This window comes from Salvia hispanica, chromosome 5 (assembly GCF_023119035.1).
Source record: "Salvia hispanica cultivar TCC Black 2014 chromosome 5, UniMelb_Shisp_WGS_1.0, whole genome shotgun sequence".
Lineage (NCBI taxonomy): Eukaryota > Viridiplantae > Streptophyta > Magnoliopsida > Lamiales > Lamiaceae > Salvia > Salvia hispanica.
In genome coordinates, this window is record NC_062969.1 from 5,982,918 (window position 1) to 6,009,500 (window position 26,583).

General features: G+C 36.2%; 3 protein-coding genes and 1 non-coding gene across 7 annotated transcripts; 2 read left to right on the forward strand and 2 right to left on the reverse strand.

The window, feature by feature from the left end:
• Nucleotides 1-3,389: 3,389 nt before the first annotated feature.
• Nucleotides 3,390-3,461, reverse strand: TRNAQ-UUG. The gene has a single exon. It is a non-coding gene; the product is annotated as a tRNA-Gln (tRNA).
• An 845-nt stretch (nucleotides 3,462-4,306) lies between these two features.
• On the forward strand, nucleotides 4,307-10,905 carry LOC125191242 (5'-nucleotidase domain-containing protein DDB_G0275467). 2 transcript variants are annotated; one of them, XM_048088757.1, is made up of 14 exons: nucleotides 4,307-4,601; nucleotides 4,831-4,870; nucleotides 5,189-5,383; nucleotides 5,503-5,639; nucleotides 5,755-5,904; nucleotides 6,239-6,340; nucleotides 6,589-6,753; nucleotides 6,861-6,971; nucleotides 7,109-7,206; nucleotides 7,846-7,969; nucleotides 8,148-8,237; nucleotides 9,323-9,367; nucleotides 9,926-10,246; nucleotides 10,539-10,905. In XM_048088757.1, the coding sequence occupies exons 1-14, from the start codon at nucleotides 4,554-4,556 to the stop codon at nucleotides 10,563-10,565; spliced, it is 1,653 nt and encodes a 550-aa protein (XP_047944714.1). In that variant the 5' UTR covers nucleotides 4,307-4,553; the 3' UTR covers nucleotides 10,566-10,905. The 2 variants fall into 2 exon arrangements, with proteins under 2 accessions (XP_047944714.1, XP_047944715.1); XM_048088758.1 differs by lacking the exon at nucleotides 4,307-4,601 and having other exon boundaries at nucleotides 4,849-4,870; nucleotides 5,214-5,383.
• A 1,402-nt stretch (nucleotides 10,906-12,307) lies between these two features.
• On the forward strand, nucleotides 12,308-15,942 carry LOC125190446 (tetratricopeptide repeat protein 1). The gene is made up of 5 exons (XM_048087760.1): nucleotides 12,308-12,682; nucleotides 13,057-13,236; nucleotides 13,862-13,988; nucleotides 14,292-14,405; nucleotides 15,670-15,942. The coding sequence occupies exons 1-5, from the start codon at nucleotides 12,398-12,400 to the stop codon at nucleotides 15,783-15,785; spliced, it is 822 nt and encodes a 273-aa protein (XP_047943717.1). The 5' UTR covers nucleotides 12,308-12,397; the 3' UTR covers nucleotides 15,786-15,942.
• Nucleotides 15,943-16,218: 276 nt separating this feature from the next.
• On the reverse strand, nucleotides 16,219-21,216 carry LOC125186734 (AFG1-like ATPase). Of its 3 annotated transcripts, none has more exons than XM_048083176.1 (15): nucleotides 20,960-21,216; nucleotides 20,233-20,523; nucleotides 20,054-20,133; nucleotides 19,508-19,608; nucleotides 19,247-19,369; nucleotides 19,045-19,114; nucleotides 18,294-18,380; nucleotides 18,124-18,189; nucleotides 17,927-18,019; nucleotides 17,739-17,795; nucleotides 17,483-17,611; nucleotides 17,289-17,379; nucleotides 17,018-17,106; nucleotides 16,725-16,918; nucleotides 16,219-16,566 (listed from the first exon to the last, which is right to left on the reverse strand). In XM_048083176.1, the coding sequence occupies exons 2-15, from the start codon at nucleotides 20,456-20,458 to the stop codon at nucleotides 16,503-16,505; spliced, it is 1,470 nt and encodes a 489-aa protein (XP_047939133.1). In that variant the 5' UTR covers nucleotides 20,459-20,523; nucleotides 20,960-21,216; the 3' UTR covers nucleotides 16,219-16,502. The 3 variants fall into 3 exon arrangements, with proteins under 3 accessions (XP_047939133.1, XP_047939132.1, XP_047939134.1); XM_048083175.1 differs by having other exon boundaries at nucleotides 20,233-20,535; XM_048083177.1 differs by lacking the exon at nucleotides 18,124-18,189 and having other exon boundaries at nucleotides 20,233-20,535.
• Between the last annotated feature and the right edge of the window lie 5,367 nt (nucleotides 21,217-26,583).

Genomic DNA, 26,583 nt, shown 5'->3' on the forward strand with positions numbered 1-26,583 from the left:
TAAAATATCACGGAGCAAGAATAATAATAAAAAGTCTCCCCAATTTAATAGGAAAGTGGCGTGTGATTTGAGCCTTTCAAAGGGATTTAATTAAAAATCCTAATTAAATTAGGATATGGTAAGATCTTCTTAGATGTGGCAAGATATGCTAGGATATTTGAATTTAAATTATGGAAGAGAATCAATAAGGGATCAAATAATATAATAAAATAATTCCTTCTCCCATAATAAGGGAATTTCGAAAATCCCTCTAGGAATAACATAGATTTCGAAATTTTTATCAAATAAAAGGAATAATCGGACTTTGGATTCAATTTGGATAGTTATCCCAAGCAATAATTAAATCCAAGAAAAATAGGATTTCTTTCCAATAAATAGGAGGGTCGAAAATTCCACATACTTAAATAAAATGCTCCTATTAAATTCTTACTCATCCCTTAGGATAATAATTCACCACAAATATTATTTCCTCCCACATCAAAATATCCACATTTTTCGAAAATCATCTCCACCTCACATTTTCAAACGACTTTGACCATTCCACGGCCACGTCATATTTTCCACAATGTTGACTATTCAATAGCCACGTCACATATTCAACAAGTTGACCATTCAACTCAATCTCAACTCAAAATCGCAATTAGGTCACATAGAATATTGCAATTAATTCACGCATATCATAGCATTAAAATCGCATCAATTAATTCCACATATCATAGCATTAAAAGCATTTAATGCAAAATTTCCACGTCACAAAAAATTAGGGTTCGAAAAAGCGGGGCGTTGTTTCACACGAACTCTCATAGCTTAGTTTTCCCATTGAACCAAGTTCTTGGGATCTCCAGTCATCATGGTTGGGTTACCACTATGAAAATTCTTTAGTTTGTGGATTTCAAACCCATTCCATCTAGCAACTTATTCATTTGATCACGGTTTAACCCTTTGGTTAGCGGATCCGCTAGATTATCTATTGACTTCACATAGTCAATTGTAATCACGCCTGTTGTGATCAAATGTCTCACGGTATTATGTCGTCGACGAATATGTCGAGACTTACCGTTATAGAAGCCATTATTTGTCCTCCCGATAGCGGCTTGGCTATCACAGTGAATCAACACTGGTGGCATTGGCTTAGACCAACCTGGTATATCTTCAAGGAAGTTCTTAAGCCATTCAGCTTCTTCCCCAACTTTATCTAAAGCTATGAATTATGATTCCATAGTTGAACGGGCTATACATGTCTGTTTCGTGGATTTCCACGAGACAGCACCACCCCCAATAGTAAAGACGTATCCACTTGTTGAAAGTGAGTCTTTATTGTAGGATATCCAATTCGCATCACAGTACCCTTCAAGTACCGGGGGGTATCTCGAAAAGTGTAGCCCATGATTTTGAGTATGCTTTAGATATCTCAAAACCCTTACAAGAGCTCTCCAATGCTCTTTGCTTGGATTACTCGTGTAACGACTCAACTTGTTCACGGCACAAGCAATGTCCGGCCGAGTGCAATTAGTCAAGTACATAATGCACCCAATGACCCGTGCATATTCTTCTTGTGCAACGGGTTCGCCCTTGTTTTTGCTCAAGTGAACATCGAGTTCAATTGGAGTCTTAATCGGCGCGCCATCGTAGGCATTGAATTTCTTCAATATCTTCTCAACATAATGAGATTGGGTTAAGATGATTTCATCGGATGTTCTTAGAATTTTCATTCCAATAATTACATCGGCTAGACACAAGTCTTTCATGTCAAAGTTTCTCTTTAACATGGCCTTTGTCTCGTTAATCACTTGGGTGTTACTACCCATGATTAACATGTCATCAACGTAAAGACACACTATAACGTACCCGTTATCAGTGCTTTTAATATATACACATTTGTCGCATTCGTTGATTTTAAACCCATTTGATAACATTACATTATCAAATTTCAAGTGTCATTGTAACGACGCTTGCTTCAATCCATATAGGGACTTTACGAGTTTGCATACCATTTTCTCTTGTCCAGGTACTACAAACCCTTCGGGTTGTTCCATATAGATCTCATCCTCTAATTCACCATTTTACTTTTCCATCTGTTCCATCTGTTCCAAAAACGTTGAGTAACTTTTCTTGCTTTTACTTCACTCCCTCCGTCCATGAATAAGAGTTTCTTTTTTCCATTTTAGTATGTCCGCGAATAGGAGTCCCGGTTCACTTTTACCATAAATGGTAATAGAGTCTCACCTTCACCTAACTCATTCCACTCACATTTAATTTAAAACTAATATATACAAGTGAGACCACTATTCCACTAACTTTTTTCCACTCACTTTTCTAAACATTTCTTAAAACTCGTGCCGCCAAGAAATAGGATTCCTAATGGCGGACGGAGGGAGTACTATTTAACCACTTTATTGGGACAAAGGGAGTAGTTAATTTCTTTATGCTTTTTTTTTTTATCATAGTAGTAAATTAATTTTTCTTATAGCTAAATTAATTTGTTTTTTTTTTTTTTAATTTTTGTTTATATTTCTATTTATGTAAGTGTTGTTCTTTATAATTTAAGAATTAAAAAAAGTTAGCCCCATAAATATACTTATATAGTTATCATATACTAATATAAGTATATTCTTTGATTATTTAGACACTATCACACTATATGTATCTTTAATTTATCTGAAGTGATTGCTAATAAAATAATAATAAAAAAATTACATTAATGTAATCCCAAATCCCCAATTGAGCCCTAATTACTTACTTCTCCACTCCTATGTAAAAATTGCAAAATAAAAGTAAAATAAAATAAGTTACGCTTAAGGCAGATGATCAGCTCTTCTTATGCAATGGGGGGCCGCCATTGGCCAAGACCGATCAATTGGCCAAAAGGCGGAGAGAAGCGAGGGCCTTTCGCCGGCCCATCTCCTGCAATGAATGGCCGATGAGGGGCTATCTCAAGACCTAAGATCGGCTATACCACTATGAGTGCTCTTAAATCATTAGTAGTACATTATAATAAAACTAAAGTGTACAATGAAAACAATAGAAGATTGAAAAGTGGAATAAAAAATGTACGTTTGTCTTTTCATTGAGAATGTTACTTTTTCTTTTATCATGAAAAGTAATAATCTGATTCGATAAAATAATCAAAGAAAGCTGTAACTTTTGTATTGATCACTTGTACGTTTCTCGAAATAGTATAAAAGGTTACAATGTCGGTAAATTTAGCTAAATTGGATCAAATTAATAAGCATCTCGATTGATTTTAATGTTTCAATTGACAATAAACCGAACATGGTTCCAACTTCCAACTAAATCATAAATTTTTTTTTATTTTTTTTTCTATCATAGAGTTCCTTTTTATTGATAACAAACAAAATTGCTTTTATAAAATTATTTGATTAAATAAAAGGTCCTACCGGGAGTCGAACCCAGGTCGCTGGATTCAAAGTCCAGAGTGCTAACCACTACACCATAGAACCAATAGATGCGGTTTTTTATTCTTCAAATAATTAATCCTTGTGTTGAGGTTTAGCAGTTGAAAAAATAAGGTAATTCTGTTAGACTCTTCATTTAATCATTATAGCCTCTATATTTAATTTAATAATATGAAAATGATATGTGTACAATTATAACCTTATAATTTCTAATTTACATGTAAATAATTAGTAATGCCTAAATTAAATTCTATAAATGACAAAAAATTGAGAATAATTTCAGTCATGAGACCATATCACACCTCAACAAATTTAGCTAATCCTCATGGGCTCATGAATCCTGTGTAGATATGAATAGAATTTTATTCAAAAAAATATTGTACTAGTAGTGATATATTTTTTTCTCACGAATATTTAAACGACCTAATTTATGTAACGTCGAAGGCCCAACTTCGTGGCAATTTAGTGTCCAGTAATTCCAACACCAACCAATATAGGGGAATATTAATCTGGCGCATGCATTCAACTAAAAAACTCTATGACTATAAAAATTGTAAATGTATTCGCTTCAAACCATAAAAGTTTTTTTTTTTTTTTTTTTATAATTTAAATATAAATATATTTTTTTATTTTAGAAGGAATGAGGTCCAAAGCTAATAATATTACTACAAGTCTACAATATACAGGCCTATAAACATTTATATAAGCGAATTCACCGAAAAAAAGATGATAATAAATGTAAAAAGAGTCGTATTGGCAAAGAAACTAGGCCTAAATATTTACTTCTACTATTATATCCACTTTGAATGAATTAATGGCAAATTTGTGATTTTGTAAAATGATTAGTTGTATTCGAATCAAATTTATATGTTGCGAAACTTAATTCGCGGAGAGCTGGTATTTATGGAATTCACAAAGTTGAATAAGAAAAGTATTTTGGAAAGTGAAATATATAGTGTTTATGGAAGAAGCAGCATGAGGTAGGAGCATCGAAATTGGCGGCTACGCACAAATGGCCCTCCCAAATTTACACTTTTCAAATCTTTCACCCTTCAAATCCTCAATTTCTCATCTCATCTCAGCCCTAATTCATTGATTCCATTCCATTTCGATCCAAGAAGCACCAAATCATTTTCTATGGCGTCGTTCCGCAGCAGGAGTCTTCCGTTTGCCTCTTCGCGTCTGGTAATTCAGCTGCTCACTAACGAATTTATTGGTTTTTTTTTTCTAAATCTTCGAGTGACATTTGTCTGCGATTTGCTTTTGGCATCAAGTGAGATATTGTGATTCAAGATGCGCTAGATAGTGTTTACTGATTGCTGAATTACATTGTTTTACCAGTTACGATTTTAATCAGCAAGTTGTATTTATCATCACTTCTGATTACTAGTTTCTGTATTTCTTTGATTTTCAGATGCAGAGCACGAATCCTGTGCATTCTGGAGCTGTGGAAGGTCGTTTCTATTGAACTGTCATGTTTGCTTATTTGATATACGAAGCATGTTAGTTTTGTGGAGTAGTTCCTAGGTTTATGTGTAAAATGCAGCATGTTGCACTTCCGCAATTCTTAACAGTTGATTATTCTTGCAATTGGAATGCATCTCGTTCGAGGCAAAAATGCGAGGTGTAATTGATCATATTCAAAATTTAATTTATATGATTGTTTGTAGCTCAAAATGCAAATATGGACTTGTTCTGCTAATAACTGAGGAAGCTCTTGATATGAAAAATAGGGATGATTGTTTATTTATTTGAATTGTGGTAATTTATAGGGGTGGGTGGGAACATACTACGCAGATTTAGATCCATTATCACTACAGAGGAGCGGGTGCAGAAATTGGAGAAGGAAGGGACCCATATCTTGCAAGAGGAAATTGCCAATATTCGGCAGGCATTTACTGCTGCGAAAGACAAGTTCCTCAAAATACCAGATGCGCTGAAAGAAATGCCCAAATTAGATCCTAAAGGTCACAAGTGATGTTGCCTTTAATTTCCTTAAGCTACAATGTCAACTTATCTTGATTAAATAATTTATTTTTCAAGTTTAGTATGTTATCTAAAGCAGTGATACTTATTTGCATTGTAGGCATATATGTCAATAAGAACTTGAGATTGGACAACATACAAGTGTACGGGTTTGACTATGACTACACATTGGCACACTATTCTGCCCATTTACAGTGCTTAATATATGATATGGCGAAAGAGTATTTGGTTAATGAGGTTTGTTCTTTGACATCTATGAAGAAGTTCTTATATAATTCAAGTTCCCTCCATGTATAATCCTCCAGAAGCAAGTAGGAATTTACATATTTGGTCTTTGTTGTGTGGTTTTCAGCTTAGATATCCTTGTAGTTGCTTGGAGTTCAAATATGATAATTCATTTCCAATAAGAGGGCTGTATTATGACAAGTTAAAAGGATGCCTGATGAAGCTGGATTTCTTTGGAGCAATTGAGCCTGGTGGATGCTATTTTGGCAGACGCAAGGTATTATCTAAGCTTTTGTCATCTTATTCTTGTACTTTATGTTAATCCCTTCTAGAGAAAAAAGTATTTGGAATGGACAGAAATTTCTCTTCTATTCTTATCAAATTTTTGGGAGCTGTATCTTACTCTCAGAATGGACTTGAAATTTTGCTGGATAAGTTACAGTTAATCCATGCTACTGCAAATAGAAGGTTTCATTTCTGGAACTTCTAGGACTGGGGCAATGTGTCTTGGTTTGTGTAATTGGATGTCGTTTGGCTTGAGTTCTGTTTCTTGAAGCATATGAGGTTTTAGATATTGTTATAAAGGTTGCCTTCTTTATTTTTTGTACCAGCTTACCCGATCAGAAATTGACAAATTATATGGCACAAGGCATATTGGTCGTGATCAAGCACGGGGTCTTGTGGGTTTAATGGACTTCTTTTGCTTTAGTGAGGTTAGTTCTTTCTTATATTTTTATTCCTATTTCAGTTTTTCCCGCCATAGAATTTCCATTGTAACTAATCATTTTTTTATTGTATGCTATGAATAATGTGGTACATATTGTTATATTGTATTTCTGTGGATTGAGAACTAATAGAAAGGGTAGTGTTGTACCTACCATTCTACCTCAGAATGAACATTCCCTTACTTGCACAAGGAGGGTTGATTAACAATTCAATGTTATTTTTCGACACTCGACAGGCATGCCTTATTGCTGATATTGTTCAACATTTTGTTGATGCTAAGCTGGAATTTGATCCTTCTTATGTTTACCAAGACGTCAACCAAGCAATCCAGCATGTACATAGAAGTGGCTTAGTACATCGAGGAATCCTTTCTGATCCACAAAAGTACCTTGTAAAGAATGTATGTAACCATTTTCACTAATTACTTCTTTTATCATCTACTTTGATACTTCCAAAGTGAAGATTTTACTGGTTTACTCAACATTTTGGTGTCCTGTACTAATCCAGGGACAGCTACTTCGTTTCCTGAGAATGCTAAGAGATAAGGGAAAGAAGCTTTTCTTACTGACAAACTCTCCTTTTTATTTTGTGGATGGAGGAATGCGCTTCATGCTGCAGGTAACTGTCATGTCAGAAGCAGACAATGTGGATTTATCTGCTCCTTGTACAGTTGCCAGAGGTTGAATATTGTTTTAGGAGTAATATTTGTCGATATGTTTCTCAATTTTGTGGATATTATTTCCTTGTTTAACTAGGACTCATTGGGAGACCAAGACTCCTGGAGGGAACTTTTTGATGTCGTGATTGCTAAAGCCAACAAACCGCAGTTCTATACGTCAGAGCATCCATTTCGGTACTCCTGTTTTCAGATTACATGTTTCCATCTTGATGCATTTGCATGACACATATTTGACTACCATTAAGTTTTATGGGCGGATGTTATTTTTTCTATCAATTCATCATCAGTTAATTTTATCACACAAAATATGTTGGTGGGAAATCTTCTTTTGGGATCTAAACTTGTTGCCAATGTTTGATCAATTATATATGATTTAGAAATTACTACAGTGTGCAAAGGTTTCTTCAGAAAGATTGTCTTCAAGGAGGAAAAATTGGAATTTATAAAGTGGAAGTCCTTTAAGGATCTGGGATTAATATACGAACATACTATACAGATACATCTTCCGCGGTAGTATAACATATTAGATTTTACATATTTTATGCTTTTTTTACCTATGCAGTTGATAAATATTGATGTGAGTTTCTCGATCTAGCCAGCCACACCTATGTTATACTATGATTTTTTTGTTAGTCCTTCATATGGCCCAGTAGACACATAATTGACTTATGGTGTTTATATATGTTTTTTTCCCTTATGTATCTCTCGAAGAGAGAGATGGGTCTTTCTTGTATCTCTGCCTTTGAACTTGTCAAAAGTTTATCTCAACTAATTTCCTTTTTCCCTGCTCCTTTTCTTTGAAACTTCATCTAGCTGTTATGATGTGGAAAAGGACACATTGGCTTTTACTAAGGTGGATACTTTTCTTCCGAACAAGATATACTACCAGGGATGCTTGAAGGCTTTCTTGAAAATAACTAAGTGGAATGGTCCTGAGGTACTCACTCCTGCATAGCCACTGGCCACCTCCTTCTGAACACAGTGATACTACTGACTTGTTTTGTTGACTCAACAGTCTTGAACATTTGAAATTTTCAGAAGCATGTAAAGTTATTATGCATCAGTATTTTCTTAACTTTCTTTTTGTTTAGTGATATAATGTCTTACTTATGTAGGTGATGTACTTTGGGGACCATTTATTTAGTGACCTGAGAGGGCCTTCAAAATCAGGGTGGCGCACAGCTGCCATAGTGCACGAATTGGAGGTATGCCTTCAGTCTTGTTGTTCTATATTTTATCAGCATATGTGGTGACACAACTGCTCCTTTTTTAGGCTTGAAGAGGAAAATTGTTTTTGTTCATAACATTTCATTATGACAGCCCAAAACGGCCTAAAAAATGGAGTTCGTTTCATTATTTTCTAACAATGAGAAAACTGGCTCAAGGCTTGACTTTAATATTCTTTGATCCAATTCAGATTGTAAGTCTAAAAGATTGTATATGTGTAAAATTAATTTTTGTTTAGTAAAATCTTTGAATATTTTTGTAGAACGTTATACTCATATTGTTATATTGATAATTTAAAAAGAATATTGTCGCATGCCTCTTCTATGGGAATTTAAGTTCAGTTTCGACATATTCCATGGGCAATTGGCCATAGTTTAGTTTGAGCTGCTCGTAAGAACTCTAATAGCTAAGGAAGTGGGAGTAGTATTTAGTAATAGGCCATCTTAGCTCCTAAAAATATACAGGTTTCTTAACTGTGTTTTGTTAGGACCTCTGACATGGTCTGGCTATCAAGTTTCAAAATATGACATTATCAACAAAACTAGAAAATGTTAGCTGGTGCCTGGTGGCAGCCTGGTTAACAACATGCAATGTAACTTGCTTTGCGAATAAGACCTCACCAAATCTCAAATCCCCACTACATTAGGGGTGATTCTTCCAATCACTTACAATAATAACTCAATCACAGTAAGCAAATGATAGACTGGATGGCTTTGAAAATTGAAGGAAGTAGAAATGCATTGAGAAATCGGATGACTCATGCCTGCTCTAGTATCTTGCTACACAATCCCATCTTCGGATGCATGCAACCTGTAGCAGTGCCATTAATGTTTTGATATGCCATTGACTTCTTCTTTTGTGCTCCTGAAAGAAGTGTGCAAGTCAAGAACATTTAATATCCATTATATGGTTGTTGGCATGCTTAATGCTGTTCCAAGATTGTTGGTTATAGTCAAAAGATTACTTGTAATAGCTCTTTTTGTAGATAAATCCATAACATTTTATCATCTTGTCTTGCTTGAGATATGAAGTAGCGATTATTTTCTTGATTGATTGCTTTCAGAATGAGATACGGATCCAGAATGAAGACAGTTATCGTTTTGAGCAGGTAATTCCTTTTGAGAACTCTTGAGGTTTACTTATCGAGTGTTCCAACTTCTGAGTCAGATATTCTGTGTGAAATTTGATATGATGTGTATGTATCATTCAGATGGAAGCACTTGTATTACATTTCATTACTATAATTACTATTTTGCTTCTAATTAATATAATAATTTATATTTATATATTATTAATAATTAAGTACTACTATATCATTGTATTATCTCACAAGCCATTAGCTCACTGTATGTGTGCACATGGATACACTCATACTATCATTTGTTAGCTATTTTGTACTCAAGACTGTTATTTAACACGCAAAAGCGAGCATACACACTGTATATACATATATATAGTTATTAAAAGTCATTTCAGTTATGAGAGTAATACTCTATTATATTAAGATTAAATATTGAGTTACCATCCCATAATTAGTTTGTGAATGTGCTAACCTACATGTTCACAGGATAATAATTTGTTCCTTTTGGGGGTAAATTCTTGGTTGTTTAATTTTATTATGTTATTTTTATATACTGAATTCTCAAACCGCCTCTTAACTCCACAGGCGAAGTTACATATAATACAAGAGCTTCTAGGGAAACTGCATTCTGCTGTTGGTAAGGGCGACGAATGTGAAGAATACACATCTCTTCTTCAGGACCTCAACAACGAGAGACAGAAGGCACGTCAGACTATGAAAGACATGTTTAATAGGTCCTTCGGAGCTACATTCTTGACGGACACAAGTCAAGAATCTGCATTTTCTTACCACATCCATCAATATGCTGATGTTTACACCAGCAAGCCTGAAAACTTCTTGTTTTATCGTCCCGAGGCATGGCTGCATGTGCCTTATGATATAAAGATCATGCCGCACCATGTGAAGGTACATTTAGTACTATTGCATGCCTTTTTTTAGACAGGAAATTTTTTTCTGACTTCACTTTCACTTGATATGAATCGTAGAGAAAGAGAAGTTTAGCTAAAATAAATATGAATGCTGCTAAAATTCACATTAATTGCATGCATCCAATCCTTCGGTCGTTTTATATTCCGTGTAGAGCTAGTTGAAGTTGTTGACTGCACATGATCATGACAGCATAGTGTGTATTGCAATCTTTTCAACAATCTTTGTCAATGTAAAATTGGTATCTCAATCGTTTCTGAATTTATTTCAGGTATCTTCGAGCTTATTCAGTAGGTGATCGATACGCACTCAGAACCCTCGAATGGAAAAGAGAAGCAATGACCTACCAGTGCAGTATCACTTGAGTCTGAAATTATTCCCATACACACAGTTGGCTTACAGTCATTAATCAAAGCAATACTTGAGAAGATTGTCTTCCACCTTTGACGGCCAAGATTCTTCTATCCATTCGTTCATTTTTTGACAACGTAGTTTGCAACTGAGTTAATGTATAATCTCGTTTAGTTTAGAGAATTTATGATGATTTTTTTTCTGCATCGTCATATTTAGTGTCGCAATAATGTCCGAATTAGTCATGTTATAGTATGACGTATGGCTTATTAATATTGTAGCATCAAGATCTGCCTCTCCATTGCCAACTGCGCTGCTCCGGTAGGCTAGCTTCTAGGACATGAAAGATTAGTTGAAGTTTTGGAATAAATGTCCATTTTTGTTGATTAAAATACAATGATGTTTATCATGTGAGGAGGGTATAATATCCATTGATTAATTTTCCATTTATGGACTTTTATAAACCAAATTGCCCCGGCTAACAAATAACGAGGTTTGAGAAAGGACATGGGTTATGGATGCTGTTATAATGTACTACTCCCTCCGTCACTTAATATTATACCCTCCTCACATGATAAACATCATTGTAAGAATCCTAAACTCCCTCAGTCACTTGATAAGAATCATATTTGGTTTCAACATTGGCTTTAATAAAAGTTAAGAAAAGTGAATTGAATAAGTTAATGGAATATGAATCCCACGTATGTATATATTTTAGTTTTATAATAAAATGGGAGTGAGATAAGTTGGTGGAATGTGTCGCTTAATGTGGAGCGAACGGAAGTAACAAAATAGGAGTCTTAATGTAGGACAAAGAGAGTAGTAATTAAGTACTGGCAAACTTTAGACACATATCTGTTACCCGTTTTTTTATTTTCATTGTAGATATCTTAGGGGCTGAAGTTATTTTCTAACTACTATAGTACCTCAGGGAGTGATCAATTGCTAACTTATCATTTAATTGCTAACTACAACTAATTTAAGGACACATGATTTTAAAAAACGTGTGGTCTACAATTTGCTACGTGTAATTTTCGTTTTCATTAATTAAATCGAAAAAAATTAAAAAAAATGTCAAATTAGGGTTTTGGATGAAAATGTCAATATAGTGTTTCGAAAATATCAACACAATGCTTTGAGAATGTCAACACAAATTTAGGATTGACATTGTATATGCTTTATATTGACATATTATTTTAGCTGTATTGACATTAGCCTGTGTACAAAAAATACGAAGATTCTAGATTTTTTTTTTCAAATTTTGACGTCGGAACATATGCATGTAGTATATCGTTGGAATCCTTATAAAATTATCTTTAATTTGATATATGTTATATGAATTTAAAGTTTTGGGATTTCTTTTAAAAGTTAGTTATAACTAACTTGACATTAATATCCCTATTGATTTTTATTGGAATTAATCTTATAGCCTTATTGACGTTTTTTGTTGATCGTATTGATATTTTGTAGTTAATGATCTAGGCCTTTAATTTGAATATCTAATGACTATTATTGAGCTGTAGTTAGCAATATAACACTCCCCATAGTACCTCTATCTCATCAGCATTATATATTTGATTTTAATATTTGATAAATTATTGTATTTATTAATATTGTCATTCAGAGTCTATTTATTTGGGGCGAATTATGATTGGATCAAGTTTAATAGGGGCTGCTCACATGGTGGTATTATTATTCTAATCGATGAAGTAATAGAATTTTCTAGAGCAGCAAGAAAAGTATAAACGCCCGTCTAAATTTCCAGAAGCGGAAGAAGAAATGGCGGTGATCGAGCAAGATTCCTCCGGCGAAGAAGATTGCAAATCGCAGCCTCGTGCGCCCGCAGCCGCGCCCTCGGGTTACAGTACGGACGGCTATGAGACTGCCAGTGATACCGAGCTGAACGACGCCGTTCCGGGACAGGATGCTCATTCTCGCAGTAACGGGGATAGCGCTGAAACTGGAAAGAGCTTCAGTAGTGACGCAAACGGTAACGCAGACGGCCAAGTCAAGGTAGAACAACAGCGAGAGCAGACTGTTACAGTCGATAAGGACGCCGCTGAGGTAATGATTTAGCTTCTTATTATGATGCTTGATTTAGAAGAGGCTATGCATTTTTTATTGTAGCTTCTGGACGACTGAAATTTCTCACAATTTTTAAAAGTTTAGTGTTAGTTTCTGAATATTAGGGTAAGGATTTTTAATTGGTATAGTTAGTCTATTGATTCAGAAGGTAGGTTGAACTTACGCCAATCTGTAATTAGGATCTGTTATACTATTAAGCATAGTTAACTTTAAAATGGTGTTAGTTTTATAGGGATTTTGTTTGAGATCTATGTTAGGTTTCAATTTTTAAGTTTGTCAACATCAAAAATTAAACTGCGCTCTGGAGTGGTAATGCTTTCTTACTTTTGTTTTATGCTGTTTATGATAAGTAGAAAGCTTTAGCCCGAGCTAATGATGTAAAACTCGAGGGGAATTTGTTGTTTAAAGATGGACTATATGAAGATGCGTTGTCCAAGTATGGGTGTGCCATACAAATTGCGCCAGTTGGTGATTCATCCAGTGAAATACGTTCGATATGTCATGCAAACAGCGCTACTTGTTTCTTCAAATTGGTATGTTCCTCTAAAGTGAGATTGAGAGTTGGATGCATAATTTTACTGCATAGTTATGTTTTTATATTTTTTTCTTATTGAGCTTTGGTCCATGATGATGTGCATCTTACTATTATGTTATATGATTATAAAAAAACGTGTGTGAAATCTGAATGAAACCTACAACCTTATATCTTTATTACTTCTAGCATAGTCTAGGCGGATACTTTTTTGCCTTTTGACCCGCATCTTGCTTCCTTTTTCCTATTGCACTCTTAACTTTGCGAAAAGCAGCTATTTGTGTAACATGTTGTAGTTTTATATAGAACTACAATTCTTATGCTCATCTAAGTCCTGTTTAGCAATGTAGTGAAGCACAAATACTATTATATCTACCATTTATAAGAATGTTTTGAGCTCTGTATTTAACAATGCTAATTCCAGTTATATGTTTCTCAGCATCTCCAAATGTTTGATCTTAAGTTATAAATAAATTCATTTGCACATTTTGCAACTAGTCTGTGGAATGCACTGGTTTAAACTGATGCAATGAAGTACTGCATTTGTTTTCAGTTCATTTCAACCGATTCTGATCATGTATGATGTATCACATCATTTAGTTAATTTTTCTACTACTTGTGATCAGCAAAAATATGAGGAGAGTGTTAAAGAGTGTACAAAGGCATTAGAGCTGAACCCCACCTACATGAAAGCTCTTTTAAGAAGAGCTGAGGCACGAGAAAAGCTTGAACAGTATGAAGAATCCATTACTGGTAATTTCAGTGCACTGTGAAACATAATCTTTAATTATCGATTTTTTCCATCAATTATTAGTTTCTGCTGTGCCCCTATGCCCCTAGAATTCTCGGTGTTCCCTCTCCCAATCATTGTTTTTCATGTATAATATACTCAGACTTCGTGATGATTTCATGAGCAATAGGGCAGTGGTTAAATGTGGATTTACTTATTTGAATAAGTCAATTGTGTCTTGTTTAATTACATTGCAGTGTTATTCTCTCTTATGGTTGAATTTTAATTGCGTGTTCACCTGAAATAATATATTTACTTTTTTTCAGATATGACTAAAGTCATAGAACTGGATCCATCAAATGATCAAGCTAGGAGAGCTATCATACGTTTAAAGCCATTGGCTGATGAAAAGCGGGAAAAGATGAAGGAAGAGATGATTGGTGAGTGCAAATCTATTTTTAAGCATGTGGTTTTAATTTCTAATTTTCTGTAGTGGCCTCCAGGGCTGCTTCTATATAGTTGCCATTGAGTTATTTTACTCAAATTTGTACGTTTTCATCTGGTTCTTAAAGTACTGCTAGTATGAAAGCACATGATGACATATCTAGGAAATGAAATGACTGTTAACTGAGCTGTCTTTCTGTTAATATCTGAAATGCAAGAATATATATTTATATGTTGGGTTTATCTACCAGCTTGGGTATTTAGTGTATTATCAGCTATGGTAACCGAGTATCGAAAGAATTCAGTTTTTCTCTCATTGTCTATGACTCTATGCATGTTTTCTTTTCTCAGTAGGAGCATAGATCTAAGACTAGATCCTTTAATTGCTTACATAGGTCTGATGTCCATGTTTATGGGATTGCTAATTTACCAAACTACTAGGGCATTTGTAACTGTTCTAGTATTTTTCTTGAGAGACTATGCAATAGCTTCTGGTTTTAAGATTAGAGTTTCAATTGCACTTGTGGACAATATCACACCCTTCTATCTTTAATTTAAAATTTTAAAGGCTTCATATTACATTCACCATTGTATGCATTGTTATTCCCCAATTGCACTTCCTGATATGGGATATGGGTCGCATCCTTCACCTTGCAATTGAACACTCCATGAAGAGATAGAGAGAGAGAGAGAGGTGTTCAGATTTAAGGTTGGAGGGAGGATTCCAGTTTCTAGACTTAGATATTATAGACTATTAATTAATAAATTAATACCCCCTCAGTCCGCCATTAGGAGCCCATTTCTTGCCGGCACAAGTTTTAAGAAATGTTAAGAAAAGTGGGTGGAAAAAAGTTAAGTGGAATATGGGTAACGTGAGTTGACTCGAAGGAATAATTTTGTAGTATGGAGTATTTGTTTTTCTATGAGAAGAGGCGATTGTAGTTTTTGAAGTAGAGGCGATTATACATCTCAACCTAATCAAAAGTTGGTATAAAAGGAAAGATGCATTGACATGTTAACTTGTTGTGATGTTGTCTTATGTTGAGAAGGTTCCTTGTATTAGGCTCACAAGTTGCATTTTGAACTGAGCATGATTTAGTTCGCCTTATGCCTTGCTGTTATGCATGACATTGCAATGGCTGCGCTTCTAATGTCCAGTGGAAGTCCATAATTCTACTTTTTGTTTGAAAGACTTGAAATGTTTGCTTCTATTATAAGATTGTTGTAAGACAATGAAATTTGCTGATTTTGTGAGTGCAGGAAAGCTGAAAGAAATGGGGAATTCCATTCTGGGTCGTTTTGGGATGAGCGTGGACAACTTTAAAGCCGTGAAGGATCCAAATACTGGATCATATTCTGTCTCATTTCAAAACTAGGCTATGCTTTCCAACATTCATACTGAATGCCTGTGGTTATGGGGTGACTGTTGTGGAATAAGAGCTGTTAAAATTAAGACACTGCTTAGTTGGGAGTATTTGTGGTCATTTATTGTAAAACTTTTCATTTTCTTAATGCATAAGTTATGTTTTGTTACATAATGATCCTCGTTCTTCCACTGACTTTATTCTTGCTTGTTTCCTAAGCTAAAAAAGTTTAGTCCCATTCCACACACCAATTTGTGTGTATATGTGTGTTTTTTGAATCTAAAATAAGAACATCTTTATCAAAAGCAAGAGCAAACAATTAGTCATGGAGCCTGCCAAGTATGTTCCCACCAAATTCTCCTATAGATTTCGGCAATTTGATCAAACATTGTTCCTAATTGCATATCAAGAACAAAATAAAGCATCAACAATATTTTGCCGACAATTTTGGTTGAACACATTAAAGTTTTTATAAAACCAAACATTTGCAGCCTCAATATGTTTGAACAAGACAACTGACAACTACCTATTCTATAAACCACTTCAATCAGATTACAGCCAGTAATCCTAAGAAAAGACAAAGCTACAGGAAATCTTGTTTCAACTTTACCATGTCTGCATACTCAATCAACTTTATTCTTGCTTGTTTTTGGCTAATTTGAAAGGTTAGCAGATTAGTTCAAAAGATGGCATGATGGCCGAGCTGATCTAAATAAGCTCCTCGTAGATCTATCCATCTATCGAGGCTTCTGCATGTTGCTCCAAGTAACCTCTGCTATTCATCTCTGTTAACCTAAATCAACCACCATATTCTCATTTTCAATTGCACCATACTACAAAAAAGGTTGCTTCGCACTATAAAATTTAGATTCACTAAGGAAATAACCTTTCCCAAATCGAGCATTGTCAAATGTCACAGCATTTTGCTGATACAGGAAAAGAGCAACTTACCTACTAATGGTGCGATCTTTGGCAAAACCTAACTCGTTGTCCACGCAAATGTCAGAGTCATCGGATTTCCTAGATCTTGAAGAGGTCCTCGGTGCCATATGTTGAGCATCAGCTATTGTTACAATCCGTTCGAAAAGTTGGAATGGAGTCCCCTCAGCAGTGCATAATAGTCTAGCTCTCTTCTCATACATAACCTGTACGATCAAACATTAACCACAAGATATCACATTTCGTGCAAACAATATTTCTCATGGATAAATTAAATGTGAAATAAAGAAGTCTGAAGGGCTAACATCTACTAAAGTGACAAACCGATACGCTGCAGTCCTATTGGAGAGCCCGAAAATTGGCACGCCATCGAGTGCAAGTGTATGGAATTTATCTGGTAAGAAGGAAATGAATTACTAAGTACCTCGAGTATTTCTCTAAACTGTGCAAGTAAATACATCAAAAATAAAAATTATCCTAGAGGAAAAACACAATTATTTCCAAATTGAGAACTCGAGAAAATTAGAATGGAGCTGACTTGTGTTTCGGTGGGCGAAGAATGAAGGTGATACTTACTAAACAGCCCAAAATAGTCTGCGGCTCCAAGAGGCCTGTCGCATAATTCCTCAAAAGGGAAGAAAGCACAGCCGTTGGCACCCAGTGGCACCTAACGAAGAATGAGAATTGATGAAGGACATAAAAGGCATAAATTTATTCTAAACCTAGAGCTCTGCTGCAACAATTCTTAAATCTTTGGATTAGTTTTATACCTGTAATTTTCTCCCCATGACAACTTCCACCTCTTGTGGAGAAGCTGTCTGTTCACCAATTAATTGATGAAACTTTTTCTTGAGAAGGCCTGACAAATGCTTACCGACAAAGTAGAAACCTTCCTCTGCCTATAATTCATGGCAAACCAATAATACGCACAGAGAAATAGAACAAAAGACACAATAAGAAGATAAATACATTGAAGTGAATACTGCCCTAGAAGGCTAGAAGTGTTCAGAGACAAGGAAGCTTTACCAATGATATTCTCCGGTAGTCAACGGAGGAACCGATTTGATGAGCTACACATCTTTCCTACATCAGAGTTAGAATCTAAGTCATTAAGAGGTTCAACACGTAGCAAACATATAACATCAGTTTAAGATGCCATTATAAGAGATATTCATAACTTGTCCGTTGAACCATGCATCAGATTGAAAATGTACCTTTAAAGTAGCAATGAATGGAAGAAACAGATCCCTCTGCAGCCCCCCTTCGTAGAGGTTATCCGGAGCTCGGTTCGAAGTAGCAACGAGAATCTATTTGTGAATTACAACACAAATCACCAATTATAAGGCCACTAAGCCTGGTTTATAAGTCTATGCAAATACCAAAAAGTAGAATCAGAAAGTAGGATCCTCACAACTCCATTGCTAAATAAATGTCCAAATAAACGATTGAGAATTAAAGCATCAGCAACATCATTCACCTAAGCAAGAAACAAAAAATATAAATAATCTGCTGAAAGATTGAGCAGAACATGATAAATATGCTATAGGCAGAACAATAAATTACTTCAGCAGTTCAACATACCATGAATTCATCAAGGCATAGCAAGATTGCTTCATCAGATATCTCTCCAGCAACAACTTCTAAAGGATCTGACACTCCCTTGTGCTTCTGCAGTTATATTTCACCATGATCTTAAGTTCTAGTCAGATCGGATAAAATCATGTATATCATATGTTTGAACCTTCTCTTTGTGACTCCATGACAAAAATTAATTAACACTTGTTATTTTCTCAAAATAAGATAAAATGTTGACCTTGCTTTGTCATCACAAATGTCTGATGCATTGAAGTCCTGAGACAATCCCACTATACGACTACAAAGAAATGCCAACTGTAGCATTCTTATCGGAAAGAAATGAACAAGAACTCCAGCATATGCTAAGGAATGAAGGAAGAGGCCCCAGAAGCAATAAACAGGCTTTTCTTCATGGATGACACATGATACCAGATATTTTCTCCAAAATTAACTTTTCCTATTTTCAGAAGAAGTAATATAACATACTTTTATAGGCACTAGATAACATATTTTCTCCCTTAATAGATGTTTCAGATTTCTAAGCATTTTTGTGAAGGTAAGTTGATACTAGTAAGGAATTAAACTGAAACACAAACGAAAAACATAGATCAGAAATATCACATCTAAAAACAGAAGATGCTGAAAAACAAATTGGTATAGCAGTATAATAGTTTCTGTAGTAGTTTGATGGTAAAAACACAATGGAACTTTAAACTGTCCAGACAACTTTATACAAAGACGAACAAAGAAATCATACTTGTAGACGGCTGTGAACGTTTAGCATGAAGTCATGGAAATGGATCCTCTTCTTCCTCCAGTTGGAAGGACTGGAATGTTTAGAAGGATAACAAAAGCAGGAGGGAGCTCGAATTAGTTGATTACATGACTACAACTAAAACACAGGCTAATGTGAAGATAATCAAAGCACTTCAATGATTGATCCTGGGTTTGATCCTTACAGCTGATTGAAAAATAAGTCCATCAGCATAGTCTTTCCAGTTCCCACTCCCCCATACAGATAAAGTCCTTTCACGGGTGCTTCTGAAGACTGGGGTGTAAAACGTGACCACAGCCACCTACTCCTGTATATGCACAAAAAAGATTGTTAGAAAACCATATCAATTTAAAATCAAGAAAATAATGACACCCAATAATGTAACTAATGATACTACCAAACTAAGACAATTCGTGCTACATAGAGACAGGGATCAGAAAATTACCTCCCAGCTTTCTCAGAAGTAGCATAGCGATCCAATCGGCAAGCTTCTGCTTTTTCAACAAGCTCATTGTACAGTCTTTGAAGCTCTGCCAGGGTATTTAGCTGCAAAGTCATGATACAAACATTATCTCTGTGAAAATGACAACTCCAGTATCATGCATGTTTTACTCAAATTCGTAACCTTTAGAAGGATTTTAGCATTGCATATAAAATGAGCAATTAGATCAAGTTAACTACATCTCCTTGATGAATAAACCCAAATTCTTCCAGCAATTTAAGCAGTAATATTAAGTGAGTGAGTTCTCTTTTTATATTTTAAGTCAATTAAGGGCACATCAGATTCTATTTGGCAGACCAGTAATTTGCACTTCCAGTATGGAATCCGAATAATCAAGCGAGACACAAAGTCACAAGTGAATACAATTATATACACACAAGAATTTCATTCTACTTATAGAAAATATATTTTCACTCCAACACATTAAGCCAACTTGAAAGAAAAGAAAAGTAACAGAAGTGGATTGATTATTAAGACTAAACTAAAAACCTGGCAAACATCTCCATCCAAAAGTTCACCAGCAGCTATCCTACGCTTGTATTCTAGCAGAGGCCCTCCTCCATTTAGTTCTGCCATTGATTAGACAAATAAAACCAAATGTGAACTCTTTGCTTGCTCATACATTATTCCAACATTCAATGGCAGGATACTTCAAAACAATATACAACCTCCGTTCATCAATGTAGCTACATCGGTCGATAAAGTAGCTCTATGGATCATGTGTTTATATCTACTTTGACATAATTCATCTATACTACGGGACATGCTATATATAGCGCGGTGATCCATTCTGAACCAAACATCTCTTCTTGTAGACGAGCCCTCATATATGATGTTTCCTCTAGACCTGAAAGCTGGCCTAAATACCCTCGCGGCCCGAATAAGAGTCCTCATTCTGTTACAGATCTCTCTTTTAAGATTCAGACGATTCTATCACAACCCCGTGATTATGCCAAGTGCTGCAAAAAAAACTGCATCCAATATTCAAATCAATGGAAATGATTTTACAGGAATAGGGACTTATTCCCACTTTAGATGAACACAGCAACTCCAGAAATATTGTAAATTGTTCAATTAATCAGAATCCATCTTTAATTTAAGACAAAGTTGGCACTGGTTGACCACCACAAAACCAAATTTAAGAGAAAACATGGATTGAATAAAAATGGCAAGGATATTGCACTCTTACTATTTTGAGTCTTCACAAAAATTCAACCTTTTCAACAAACTTATTATCTCAAAATATTAAAGTAAATTATAATTAACCAACTCAGCAGTGGAAGGAATATGTATATAAAATGAGCAAAGACATCTTCATCATCAAGCACAAGAAACAAAATCCGAATTTCCTGCATGCAAGAGAACGATCGAGAAAGAAAAAAAACAAATTCAAACCTGGTCTGCTGCAGCACAATTTATTCTTCAAATTATTCAGTCCCCCAATGTAAAGAATGTGTGAATGAATTGAATAAATAAGAAAAGAAAAGACTTTTAATTGGGTATTCAGAAAGGAAAAAAAAAACAATCTGGGATTGAGAAATCCTATTATTTCAATCCCCAGTATTAGTGGAGATTGAATTGGCGTGTGGATCTTTTGTTATTGAGTTGCTTCAAGTTCATGCTGACGCGGACTATTCCTACATCGCCGCCTGTTCGCCCCAACATTTATTCATCGAAATTAATCTGCACCTATTTATAATAGGCGCCGGAGGATAGCCGCGGGTCGGTTCCTAGGTGGAGGGGAAGTATAAGGAGTTCACCTTCTTAGGAGTGCTTCTTGTTCTTTGAAGGACTCGGAGAAGTTCCGGGGCGGGGTGCGGCCCAGGTGGCGAAGAAACGGCGGCCCGAACTATAGCGGCGACTACAGCGGCGGCGGCAAGGCGGATCCCACGACCTCCCCGGATGTCGAGGAGTTTCCGTCTCCTCCTACATTCACAGGTCGCCCCCGCCCGATTGGACGAAGCGGGCGCAGCGAGCTGCGAGGGGCGGATCCCCTATCGCCCCGCGGGTCTCCAGGTCCTCCGCCCTCCCACCCGCCCCACTCGAGTACACTCTCCATTCGCGTAACCATACGCGGGATCGGATGTACAAGGTCTTACAAGAGTGGAGGGCCGCCACTGACCCCACGGAGAAGATGTTTCTTCGGGAGATGCTCGAGAGCATGCGTGCCGATTTAGCCGCCGCGAGGGCACGGCTTGCGGGTTCCGACGTGGGCTCGGATACCACGGGTGGCGGCAGCGGCGAGCGGGGGCGGCGCGGCGACGAAGGCGGCGACGAGGAGTAGAGATCGGCGGGGCCCGTGTGTTGAAGCCCTTTTTTTTTTGAAAAGAATCATGTATTTTTTTAAAAAAAAAAATTTGTACTTTTTTTTAATGGAATGGATTATTTTTCCCGTATATGTGTCGTAAATTTAATTCCGTATTTTAATTCCGTAAATGTAGTGTATTTTGAATTATTTATATTACGAGGCTGGCTTTATGGGCGGCCTAAATACGATGTGGCGGGGGTTTTTGAGTGTTGCTGACGTGGCGGGGAGAGAATGGCTGGCCTATTTACCATTGCGGATGCTCGAAGCATCCGCGATGATGCTTTAGGCCGGCCATAGGCCACCCATTCTCTTCTCTACCACGTCGGCAACACTAAAAATCCACCTGCCACATCAGATTTAGGCTCGGCCATAGGCTAGCCGCAATAAAATAATTCAAAATATACTACATTTACGGAATTAAAATTACGATTAAATTACGGAATTAAAATTACGACACATATACGGGAAAATTCATTAATTGCATTTAAAAAGGTACATAGATAAAAAAAATTACATTTAAAAAGGTACATAATAAAGAAAAAAAAACTATCGTCGTGCAGTCCTCCGTGCCCACAACTCTTCAATTATATCCTTTTGGAGTTGAATATGAGCATCCACTTGGCGCATGTTGGCAAATTCCTGAAGGCGGCCGGCTTCATCGAGAGGTACCCCACGTCGTACACTAGGGGTGGCCGTTCCGTGGCTTGGACCGGCTTCATCGTCATTGACCCAACTAGTCAGTTGTACGCCTTCGTCTTCGACGATCATGTTGTGAAGGATAATGCAGGCGTACATTATCTGGGAAACGCATCCGACATCCCACAAACGCGTTGGACCCTTAATTGCCGCCCATCGAGACTGGAACACACCAAATGCGCGCTCCACGTCCTTGCGCGCCGACTCTTGTCGTTGCGCAAAGTAGGCCTTCTTTTCATCACTTGTTTGTCGGATCGTCTTCACAAAGACCGGCCACCGAGGGTATATCCCATCCGCCAAGTAGTAGCCCATATCATGCCGGTTGCCGTTGGCCACAAATGAGACGGCTGGACCGACGCCCTGGCACTTCTCGTTGAAGAGGGGAGACGAGTTCAGGACGTTGAGGTCGTTGTTCGACCCGGCTACCCCAAAATACGCATGCCGGATCCACAGCCGGTAATCAGCTACGGCCTCGAGGATTATCGTGGGGTTCTTTGACTTGTAGCCGGTCGTGTAGGCCCCCTTCCAGTGCAGTCGGACAGTTCTTCCACTCCAATGCATACAATCTATGCTGCCTAACATCCCGGGGAACCCATGCTTCTCCCCGTGCATCTGCATCAAATTCTGACAATCTGGGAGTAGGGCTTCGAAGGTACTGCTCACCGAAAATGCCGATCACGCCCCCACAGAACTCCTTCAGACATTTTAGGGCCGACGACTCACCGATGTGGAGGTACTCATCCCACATGTCTGCCGCGCCTCCGTAGGCCAACTGCCTGATTGCCGCCGTGCACTTTTGAATAGGGGTGTGGCCGGGTCTGCCAACCGCATCGTGCCTGAAGTGGAAACACAGATATTGACGCTCCAATGCCCCAACGATGCGCATAAACAACTCCCCTGCGCATTCTAAAACGCCGCCGGAACATGTTGGCGGGAAACCGCGGGTTCTCCGAAATGTAGTCATCGTACAGCCGCTGATGTGCAACTACGTGATCCCGATCAATCCACCGCTCCGTGGTGGACAACTCGTGGAGGGCGAGGTATCGCCTGTTGTTCCACCATACGCATGTACCGCTCCATCTCGCGGTTCATGTAGGCATTCATAGCCTCGTTCATCTTCCGTTCGTACTCCTCAAGCATCCCCACCACTACCACCACCGCTACCACCCGCGTTACTCATCGCGCGATGATGCTCTTGTACAGAAAGTTAGAGAGAGAGAAAACTCGTTAAAACAAGTGGTGCAAATGAAAATGAAACGAAAATCACGTTTATATAGGTTTGTAAAATTTAAAAAAAAAAAAAAAAAAAATCGGCGCTGGCCGATATACCGCTGGCCGCCTACAATGGTTCGGCTAGCCGGTCGCTAGCCGACCATTGCGGATGCTCTTAGAACACATTTTCCATTTATAATATTTCTACAAAAAAAATTTCTGTACCTCATTTTTATTTTATCATTTTTTTTTAAACTCGTACTCCGTATTGTATAATACTCTACGGTAATGTTCGATTTTCTAGATAAAATAATATGAAGATATAATGTAAGATTTAGTTATGAGATTATTTTAGCTATATGCAGTAGCAGAGCCATAAATTTAGTGATGAGGGGCCCAAATTTCTAGTTGAAATTGTTCAGAGCTAATGAAGAATAGCCGCATAAGGAACAGATAGCCGCATAAGCAATAAGGGCATAAGCAATAGGGAGATTATTGAGAGGAACATGTAGATAGTGAAAATAATTAAAACACTGTAGTATAAACATATTTGAAGACAACGTAAATGTGAATTAATTTACTAAGTATTTTCTTAAATTGTAAATATATAAGTGTGTGAAATTCATTACATAAAATTACTAGTTGTGAGAAAATTAACAAAACCTATAAATAAAAATTAAAGATGCTAGTATTATACTCCCTCCGTCCCCGATTAAGAGTCACACTTTGACCGGGCATGGGTTTTTAGGAAGTATTTGAACGTGTAATAAATGAAGTTAGATAATATGTAGTGGAATATGAGACCTCTTTGACTTTTTGTGTGCAATAAATTTGTTAGGTAATGACATTTTGTGTAATAAATGGAGTTAGGTAATGACATTTTGTGTAAATTTTGCCAAAAATAAAGGTATTTTTGATGTTCAAATATAGTAAGTAGGAAGTGTGACTCTTAATCGAGGACGGACCAAAATGAAAAAGTGTGACTCTTAATCGGTGACGGAGGGAATATGTATTTACATATTTATGGGATAATAAAATATTTTTTATTCATAGATTAAAATTACTAAATGAAAGAAAATAATACTAATAAGGTAGTACTATAATTTTTATTCTTAGATATACGTATTATTTTAAATTTTGAAATGATAGCGAATAAATATAAATATACTATAATATTATATTAACGTAATAGGGTATTAAGAGGTATATAAAAAGATATCTATATATATATATATATAGGGATGTACTAAGATGACAACCCTCTTTATTGTAACACCATACCACCATTTTAGGTCATTGGATCTGAAAATCGTGTGCTTGTCATGCTGCCACGTGTAAAAATACGGAGGGGTAAAATAGGAAATTTCTAATTTTACGTTACCAGATTGCAGTGTTGTTCATTGAATATTGCAGTCTTACCACAACAATATTGCAATTTACCACGACTGCAATATCTAATACAGTAGACTGCAAACCCGTGTTTTTTCACGAAACTTAATCCTAGGCGTCCATAAATGAGATCTAACGGACTATATTGGTGGTATGGTGTTATCCTATCTATGGTGGCACTATATATATATATATATATATATATATATATATATATATGGGTGCGTTAAAATGACAACACTCTTAAAATGACACTGTGACACCACGCTAGACTGCAATATTATAAACGCTAGACGCAATATCCAATACACTAGACTGCAATCTATAGATTGCGAGTCCAGCGTATTGGATATTGCAGTCGCGAAAAATTGCAGTCTAGTGTATTGGATATTGCAATCCGCGAAAATTTACCCTTGAGCAATTTTTATAATTGCCACATGGCAGCTTATTATTCGTCCACGTATACAAATGATTGGCTAAGAATAGTGGTATGGTGTTACTTTAAGAGATGTTGTCATTTTAACACAATCCTATATATATATATACATATATATATATATATATATATAAACAATATCTGTGCTTGAGGGGTGTCCACTCAGGATCTTTCGAATGGAAGGCTGATTGTGAAACCAGCTGAGCTATAAATACATTATAAATAAGTTGTATATCTATATTATATATAGACAAAATTCAAATAGCTGAGCAGCCCAAGGGTCCTCCCGACCCCAGCATGGCTCTGCTACTGGTTATATGATGTTAACTATGACTAATTATCTCATGATTACACATCTATGATTGAGTTGTGGGATTAAATCTTGTGAACCAAACACACAACATAATTAATTACTGGATACAATCTTGCAAACCGAACAATCCCACTAAGATTATTTTTTGTACGAGAGATTATATTAGAAGTATAAAATACAATTATAGTTGTTAGTTGGGAGATGTTAGGTAATTATTATTAAACATTTAATATTAATTAATTATATGGTCCGCGTTTATGTAATACTCCTATGTTAAGTTAAAAAATATTCTAAATCGTTTAAATTGAAATTGATTCAACAAAGTCAGAAATACCTGTCTCATAAATAGTGATAGATAAGGTTGTAAGACTTATGAATTGGATATTATGACATATTTTCACACAATTTTAAATGTTGCCTTAGCTTCCTTTGTTTTTCAGATAAAATTTTGGTAGTATTAGTTAGTTTTACTGATGGTTTTTTTCCTTTAATCTGTTTTTAGGTTTAATATATTGGTTTTTAATGGATTGTACAATTGTGTAAATACGGAGTATTACATACACATATGATGTGTATAATCCTGTATATCCTAACGTAGTACATTATTTAGTTTATAAATTTTATTTTAATAGGTACCGACATTTCTTCATATTTAATTATTTTAT